Source organism: Bidens hawaiensis, unplaced genomic scaffold, assembly GCF_021521415.1.
Source record: "Bidens hawaiensis isolate Kalapana, Puna unplaced genomic scaffold, B.hawaiensis_p1.1 tig00027583_1, whole genome shotgun sequence".
Classification (NCBI taxonomy): Eukaryota; Viridiplantae; Streptophyta; class Magnoliopsida; order Asterales; family Asteraceae; genus Bidens; species Bidens hawaiensis.
This window is the reverse complement of record NW_027494474.1, coordinates 226,390-235,614: the sequence shown is the minus strand read 5'-3', so window position 1 is coordinate 235,614 and position 9,225 is coordinate 226,390. Positions and strand designations below refer to the sequence as shown.

The 9,225-nt window shown below is 39.3% G+C and overlaps 1 protein-coding gene across 1 annotated transcript; it reads right to left on the bottom strand.

Moving 5' to 3' along the window:
* Nucleotides 1-3,788: 3,788 nt before the first annotated feature.
* LOC143575708 (pyruvate decarboxylase 2-like) lies at nucleotides 3,789-7,487 on the bottom strand. The gene is made up of 6 exons (XM_077060000.1): nucleotides 7,044-7,487; nucleotides 6,648-6,811; nucleotides 4,993-5,643; nucleotides 4,794-4,911; nucleotides 4,024-4,212; nucleotides 3,789-3,956 (listed from the first exon to the last, which is right to left on the bottom strand). The coding sequence occupies exons 1-6, from the start codon at nucleotides 7,485-7,487 to the stop codon at nucleotides 3,789-3,791; spliced, it is 1,734 nt and encodes a 577-aa protein (XP_076916115.1).
* Between the last annotated feature and the right edge of the window lie 1,738 nt (nucleotides 7,488-9,225).

Below are 9,225 nucleotides of genomic sequence, written 5' to 3'. Positions count from 1 at the left end.
CGATTGCTCGGCGTGAAGGGGTAACAAGGTGAGGGACCAGTAAGCTTAGCTCGTGGAAGCGCGTCGCGTACTCGCGCGCTTCTCCACTGTATTGCTTCAGGTTCCAAAATTCTTCCTCCAGGCGCTTTACTTCGTTGGGGGGGGGGGGCAGAATTCTCGCGTCAAGAGATCCTTAAATTCCTCCCAGAGTATGCTGGAAGCAGCTTCTGCGCCACGCGCATGGGCTACTCCATTCCACCATGTAAGCGCTCTGGATTCCAGGACACTGGAGGCATATAGGGTTCGTCTGTCATGAGGGCATTGGGTATGGAGGAAAGTGTTTTCTATTTTCTCAAGCCACTGGAGCATCACGGTGGCTCCTTCAAGACCTGTGAACTTTGGAGGGTTACCCGCGTTAAAGGACTTAATGTTATAACTGGAGGTATTATTTTGGCTCAAGGCTTGGGCTATCGCGGCGGCCATTTCCTGGGAACGTTGCTGTCTACGCATGCGCGAGCCTTCTCTTCTCTGAAATCGGCGAGATAGCGGAGGCATTCTATAAAAGTTTTAATTTTAGTTAATATCTTGATTTTAGCGCAAAGTTTTAATCTTATAAAGCTTGGTTTCGCGGAGTCAGTTACTGTCAAAAGTTAAAGTAAAATAAATGACCCTAAATGCAGACTTAATAAAGGTAACAAATTCGAATCAAGAATCGACAATTCATGTATCACCATGACTTTCCGAATTCCCAATTTAAAATATACGAGCAAACGAATATTGGGGATTGATGATTCATGCATCACCATGACTTTTCAATCTTCAATATAAAATACACAAGAAAATGAGTATTGGAAGTTGACAATTCATGTATCACCATGACTTTTCAAGTCTCCAACCTCAGAACGTAATCGTAAATGGAAATTGAAAATCAACTATTCATGCATCACCATGACTTTTCGGATTTTCAAATCCCAACAAACGAATATGCAAGAAAAATCAATAAAAATCGAAATTCAGCAAAGGTTGAAATATCGCGAAATAAATCATAAAATCATATACTGCGCAAGCGCGAGCATATTCATAAATAACGAGTAATTAACAATAAGCGCGCAAACATGAGATTTCTCTCATGCGCGAGAAGGGACTCTTAGGTATTCTAGGCCGTTACGTCTAACCACCTATCCTAAAGTCAACGAGCTCTGATACCAACCTGTAACACCCCGACCAAAGGCGGATTATACATCGGGGCGCCACATATTGTTTCATTACTCGTGACACTATTTGGGTGTCAATATTTAATAAATATATTCATTCGCGCACGCGCAAAGTAGACATAAGATAACATAAATCGACATAAATCAATATATTATAAATCATAATATTCGAACAGCAATAACTTGTCTTGATACATTTTAATCTAGGTCCAAAAGTAAAAACGTCCTATGTGTCCACAAGCTCCAAAACAGCTACTGCAAACCTGAACATGTGTTAAAATAAACGTCAAACACTTGCGTGTTGGTGAGAAATCAAGTTTAATACAATACATAGATAACAATAAATCTGCGCGCAACACGTGTATGTCTGGTGTTTAACAAGGGTGCAATCAGATTGTGATCAAGCCTAGATAGATCATAGCTCATAGTTCATAGTTCAATCCGTGCTCCCAATTGAGCACAAAAATGAGAAAACATCTGTGCAAGTGTAAACAAAGAAACCCGTAAACGATAGGTCTCCCGTGTTCATCTAATGGATCCATGAAAACTGCGGAATAGGCCGAACAAAGCGGTTAATGATACACACATACAAATAAACAGCCAAGTAAACGTCCTCAACACATGGGATACTGCGCGACTAAAGCTCATAAACAAGTTTAAGACTCTAAGTTTGTATGAACACATGAACATCCCAAAACATTAAAAGCAAAAAGGGATTAGGTACGAGATTACTCACTTGATAAACGATGCGGTGTAAGATAAAGCAAGAACCAACTTTAAACAAGCACAAGTTAACCTATAATTAAAGATTATTGTTTTAACGATCTGTTTTAAGTCTTGATTATAAGTTAGCATAATTAATAAGTAAATTATTATATATAATATATATATATTACCGGAAGAGCAGGACAGAACAGGGAGGAAGACGGAGGCAGAGAGGGAGGCGGCAGAGAGAGCAAGGAGGAGGACAGGAGAGATTAAGTGTTTTGTGTGTGTAGTGTTAGGAAAAATAATACTATTATTTATAGAGAAACCCTAGGGAACACAATCCCTAGAAAAGGGGAAAAGATCTCAAAAAGCAAAAGATTCCAAAAGCAAAAGATATCAAAAGATATGGTAGCAGGAAAAAAGAGAAAAAGCTGACAGGTAACAGTAAAAAGGCATGGGCGGATCAGATAAAGGTACTGGTCAAGCATGGCAAAAGCAGATCTCAAAAGATTATGTCAGTCACTTTTTCTGCCAACCAATGGGGTTGGTGCGCATGCTGCGCCGAAAGTAACTTTTCAGACATAAAGCAGATTAGGTCAACAGCACAAAAGATAAGACAACACAAAAGCAAACGGCTAGATTAAACAGAAGAAAACTCAAAGGGTTTAGCGCGAGAAGGCTGGAGCGCGAAGGCAAAAGTGCGCGAGCGCGAAGGCAGACAGAACCAACCTTAACGCGTCGCGGGAAGAATCACATTTCTTAGCGCGCCGCGGGAGGAACTAAAATTCCTAGCGCGCCGCGGGAAGAACTATAATTCTTCGCGCGTCGAGGGATGAACTACGATTCTTAGCGCGCTGCGAGAAGAACTACAATCCTTAGCGCGTCGTGGGAAGAACTACCGTTCTTAGCGCGCTGCGAGAAGAATTACAATTCTTAGCGCGCTGCGAGAAGAGTTCGTCTCGCGAATCGCTGTACAGGTGGTCTTCACGCAGGATTCCTTGTAAGGGAGTCTGGCGCGTGGAGCTGCGCAGACAACCTTAGGCGGGAAGGAACAAAGGACAAGCAAGGAGTTAGAAGAAAAAGAGGGAAACAAGGCGGAAAGAGAGAAGGAGAGAAAGAGGCGGGAAGGAAAATATATATTATTATTAAAAGTAAAGTATAAGTATAAATATTAAATCATAAAAGAAAGAGATCGGATCGGAGAAACGGGTACCTGGGTCGGGTCGGATCGGGGCAGAGCAGTGTGAAACTTCTAGGAGTCTAAAAGAGTTAAAACTTGAAAGTGCACGAGGCTCATTAAGGCTCGACGAGCCTAAATGAGTTTCCCATACAAGGCTAGGGTTTAGACTCGAGCTTGAAAACTAAACAAGCTTTATTTGAGGCTTGGGTTCGACTATAGCTCGAAAAAGCTTGTCTCATTTCTAGTTATTAGCGATCCGAGCTCGAGTGGCTCGTGAGCAGATCGGGTTGCTCGTACCCTATACATCTGGTCATGTAGTTTTGTTAAAGCCTTAATTTTTGTGTTGTAGAACTGGCTAAGCTCTAGTCGGCTGGTGGGGGTACCGACTAGCGATTAAGATTGGAATTTTTATATGTAATTTCTAGTTATATATATATATATTTATAAACACACATGCTTTTTTATATATAATTTACAGAGCGATTTGGTCTGACTAAGGTCGATTTGGCTGGTTATGCTAAAAATTAGTCAATTAACCTCCAACTACCGGCTATTCGTCGACGTTACCGATTTTTCCAACACTGCTAGTTTTATTCAAAAAATGATATCCTGGTTTTAGCATTATGCCATTGAATGAATTACTAAGTTTTATGGATCTGGTTATCAAAACATCATCATCATCCAATTACATAATCAAAAATATTAAATTACTGCGGATTAGGAGATCGACTATTAGCTGAGCAGACTCTCGATCCCCATTCAAGCAGTTCTTTGCTGGTATCATCTTTATGAACAATCACTTCTATGAAGCACAAATGATCTTCTTTCTCTGTTGCTGTTGCTATTGCTTCTATCAGCTCCTCTTCACATTTTACCTGTTAAATGTCAAATTTTTATTAGTTAATTGCTAACTGGGTTCTAATTGTTATTAAGATTGATTACCTTTGCAGTCCAGAGATTGCCTTCACCGTTATGGATGGCTTCTATGAGGCCTGTGTAGTTCCAGTTCTTGATCAAGTTGTAAGGCCCGTCATGGATCTCGACTTCGATGGTGTAGCCCCCGTTGTTTATTAGGAATATTATGCTCTTTTGCTGGATTCTTATCATTGTTGACACGTCCTGTGCCGTTACCTATACATACAGGTGATGATTTTGACTTGTTTACTTGTTAGTCAGCCGGTTTGACCTATGATTTTGTATCTAATGCGTCAAACAACACTAAGGTTGGCATTTTTTGACACAACCCAAACACGACATGATAATAATTAGATTTAGATTTGTGTTGGCATATGTGATCAGTTTATGAAACATGTCGTGTTTAGGTTAACTTGTTTAGTTAAACCGGTTGATATGCCAACCTAGTTGAACATGTCATCCCACTGACTCATTCATGACCTGTGTTTCACAACCTACCAACTTGATTTGCACATCCCGTTTGATGTGTTTAGACGAATGAGCTAAACGGGTTGTGTTCGGGTTACACAATTTTAAGTGTGTGGATTAGGATTAGTGTTTTTGGCAAGAACAAAAATCCGGGTCGTGTTAGAGTTGAACAATTCAGCTTGCCAACCCGTCAAACTATCACAGTTAACACTCTTAGGTGAATAGGTGGCACATGCCAAATTTATAGAACCCAGACTAAGGTTGCACACACACACACACACACACACGCACACACACACACATATATATATATATATATTTTTTTCTACCTGAAAACTGCCATCCCCAATGCAAGCGATGACCCGTTTGTCGGGTATAGACTGGGCATAGCCAAGAAGCGCACCGACAGACCACCCAATCGAGCCGTACTGCATTTGAAATTCATACCTACACGAGAAACACAAAGTTTTCCCTCTGTATAAATCCCAAGAAAATGATCTTTACAATAAGATTTGTTTATTTTCATACCCACACCCTTCGGGCAGCTTCAACTTCTGACAGTTAAACCATGAATCACCTGTCTCAGCAAGAACTGCAGTGTCACTGGTGAGCATTTTCTGAATGTGTTGGAACAGAATATTCACCCGTAACGGGTCATTAGGTTCTGGTGGGCTTGGCAGCCCATCGGGCACAAATATTCGATGGTAATTCTCGTAAGCGGTAGTGTTTTTAGTGATCACTTTCGCGAGTTCTTCAAGAAAATCTTTCATCAAAACAGTCCCAAAAGCGGGCCCATTACCAATAACCACACGGTCCGGCTGGACAATTATAGCCTTTTCTTTTTTGAGTAACAATGAGTAGCCAACCGAACTATAGTCGTTGAAAATGGGTCCTGCGAACAAATAAGCATCCGCTGACTCAACAATCTCACTACAAAACGAAGTCCCGACTGCACCCCAATAGGTTCCGATAAAGTGCTCATGGGTCTCGGGTACCATTCCTTTACCCGAGGGCATTACAGACAATGCATATCCGCTGGCATCTGCTAGCTCTGCAAACGCTTCCTTAGCCTTTGCCACCCGGAGTTTCGGGCCGCCAACTAATACAGGCTTTACCGCCTTGTCCAAGAAGTTTTTTGCTTCCTCCACAGCCGCGTCTAATTCCGCCTTGTTGCTTGAGCTGCAGGAATCAGGAATAAATTAAATATAGATATTGCTGGAATTAACATGCGACTTGTCTACTTTTAACTTAAGAGTAAGGTGGTAAACGGGCCAAGCCTGGGCCTAGTCAAGTCTACTTTTAACTTAAGAGTAAGGTGGTAAACGGGCCAAGCCTGGGCCTAGTTGCAAATAATCGTTCTTATTTAACTTAAGAATAAGGGTGCAAACGAGCTGAGCTCAAGCTCGATTCGGGTTGAGCTCTATTTCTAAAGCTTAAGCTTTACTCGTGAGTGGTTTTTTAAGTTCGAGTTTGACTCAAAAGCGAGTCGGTTATTTATTAATTAATTTATAGTCATTTATATATATTATATATATGCGCGCGTGTGTATACATATATATTCAATTATAATTTTATATATAACATAATCTATATTATTCGATTATTTTATCATAAATTTATATATATAGTTATTATATGAAAATTATGTTACAAATAAGCTCATTTGGGCACCCAAGCTAGATCGAGCTTGATAAGTGAAGCTCGGGTCGGGCTTGTTGAAAACGAAGTTGTATTCAAAATAGGGCACCGAGCCCGCGATGAACCTGCTTCTGATTGAACAACTTCGATATCAATATTCGTATTATATTATTTGAATTCGTACCGGTATTTGTTTTTATAGTTTTCAATTGATGTAGAACACATCTTGATATCTCTTTTAGAATATCATGAATTTATTTTTTAGGTTTTCTTTGTCTTTTGCTTTAGCAAGTGCCATTACTGTAATAAGCTGATATCGACCGAATTCTCGCTGCAACATGTGGGGGAAGCCGACTAGTATTTTTTTTAATTATATATTTATTTTGTAAAATATAAATAATTAATTTTATACAAATAACAGGCTTCCAAACCCGTTAAATTCTATTCAATTGAAGCATTTTCCAAGTTGACCTCGAGTGAGTCGGCTCGTTTGCACCCCTAATTATTTGGGCGCGTTAACGAACATATTGCATAGTGTTGATCACCTATTAACGAGGGAGAATGGGATCGGATCTCTGCTGAAAGTAGGATGAGGAATGTCGGGCAAATTGCAACTGATGCTGATATAAACTGGTTTGCTTTCTTCAAGGGCGGTTGCAATCGCCCTATCGATTTGTTCGTGTGCGTCTTCCAGATGACTAATCACTGCCTGTGCCACCCACATGATCCCGCTTATTTTATTTTTCATGAATAACAAGCAGACAATAAGAAAAACAAACGCGTCTAGTAAAATCTCATTATAGAGCAAAAGCCTCAAATAAGTCAGTGGGGTAGCGGTAGGACCGAGCAAACCTTTCCTCTATCGTATAAGAGAGAGAGTGTGTCCCCGCCGAGACCACCGACTATAAAAGTATTATAATAATAGATTCCGTATGTTTTACCTGGTAACAAGTAATGGTTTGGAAACACCTATACTCCTGGCTGAAGTCTGGTATCCCGATCGTATGATGTAGGATCCGGTTCGTCCCGAAATCATTTGAATTCGGGCCCCCAACGATGCAAATAACGGGCAGGTTCTCACTATTAGCACCGGCTATAGCGTTGATCACGCTCAAGCCACCAACGGTGAATGTGACCACGCAGGCAGCAGCACCTCGGGCCCTAGCATAACCATCGGCTGCATAGCCCGCATTGAGCTCGTTACAACACCCGATGTTCTTGAGGCGGGACTCGGCAATGAGGTGGTCGAGGAGGGTGAGGTTGAAGTCTCCTGGGACAGTGAAGATGTCGGTAATGCCTATTTCGACCAGGCGACGGGCAAGGTGGCGGCCCAATGTGGCTTCCTTGTCTCCCAAACCGATCCCGGCATCATCTGCTCCTTCCATTATTGTTTTGGGTGGAGAGAATGGTGTGTGAAGGTGTGGAAATAGGGTGGAATAAGGTGATGAGTTGAGTGAGATTCGAAGTTGTAGGGAGAGTGTGAGGTGGTGGTTTAAACTTGTTCCTTGTATACAGGGCTACTATTGGTGAGTTACCGGTTTAAACGACATTTTGTAATAACAATTATTACTAGTTAATTAAATATTAATTCAGTTTGGTTATATTAGATTCCATCAATATAAATAGTAAAATTATTGTCATAAATTTTAAAGTAGGTAACTCTAAATATGAACACATTTTGCTTGACAAGCAAGTAACTAAAAATTAATCCTAATGTGTTCACGCCTTAATAAACTTTCAGAGCTGTAAAATAAACGTTACTAAAATTTATTCGTAAAATCTGTTAAAAAAGTTAAGGTTTTGGCAAGAAAAGATGTATATCCCGGTTGTGTAACGTGATCCATCTCTTGGATCAAGGATTTACTGACGTGAAGAGTATTTTGGTCGTTTTACTTATGTTTACATCATTTGATAATCCTGAAAATTATTGTAACGTATGCTACTTACTTATTTAGCATTTTAGCCATAGTCACATAGTCACATGCATATGCCTTTGATTACATTTGAAGCTGCTTTAAGAAGACTGCATTTTACACCTTTTCCTCCTAAATCATTTTCTATATAATATTGAACCACCCATTCTTCATTTTTCATTCTCAATATCTTTACTTTACCAATATTATTTGTTCTTCGTCTTTTTGAGCATGTATAGATCATCCTCAGCCACCATGTTCCGCTCGGATGAGCATCTTCTCGACGTATCCCAAGCACCGAATGATAACTTGTTGACTTATGATCCAATATCTCCTGATGGCACAAAGAAGGAACACTACAAGTCACCCAAAGAAAATGCTATCCACCTCATTCCTGTTGTTTTGCTTCTTTGTGGTTTTGTTCTTTGGTTCTTTTCTCACCCGACTAGCTAGTACTGAGCTCGAAAGAAACTAGTACGTAGCACAATGTAAACATGTTTCTTTGAGGTTAAAAATCGAGCTCAGATTTTATTTTGATTTGTGATTTTGTTAAAAGGGCATGTTAAGATGATCGAATTAAAAAATGTGTTAAAAGTTGTTATTAGTTATAATGCATGTTTCATATAAGTTATTACTCTTTCTAAGTTCTAGATTTTAACATTTCATTATTTAATTAAGTTCAACTTGACAATCTTCATTATTTAAAATGTTAAATACTTCCTTTTTAATTATATATGTTTGCTTAAGTTTTTAAAAATTTTAACTGTCAGGGTTGTTAAAATTAAATGTAACGTATTTCATGAAAACTTGATAAAGTAAATTACTGTGGCGTTTGGCCTCATGTTTTGTTTTAGAAAAACTTTAAAAACTAGTCATGCGTTACATGACATCAAAATAAAAACTTTATTCAGCTTCAAAAACTTTACAATAATATATGCATGTTAACATAGGTTTCTTAAGTTAATCAACAAGTTAGTTTCATTAGCAACTAATGGGACACAACACAATTGTGTGATTCCTCATCATCAGTTTACAAATTGTGATCTTACTACTCTAATTTGATTTTCAATGTCACTTTTTAATTACATGCAACATTATGATTCTTTAATCTTGAAAGAAGACTTAACCAACATGTTTAAACTATCGACTTCAACTTACAACACACAATACACCATCGATCGTGCATGGTTTTGGCCAGGCGAGTCAAGTC

Bases quoted from the DNA above. Each gene is read 5' to 3' on its own strand.
- LOC143575708 (XM_077060000.1), bottom strand. From the start codon at position 7,487: ATGGAAGGAGCAGATGATGCCGGGATCGGTTTGGGAGACAAGGAAGCC. The intron at 6,812-7,043 runs GTAAAACATACG...TGGGTGGCACAG, and splicing joins AAACCATTACTTGTTACCAG to GCAGTGATTAGTCATCTGGA. The intron at 4,213-4,793 runs GTAGAAAAAAAT...CTGTATGTATAG, and splicing joins TTGGGGATGGCAGTTTTCAG to GTAACGGCACAGGACGTGTC.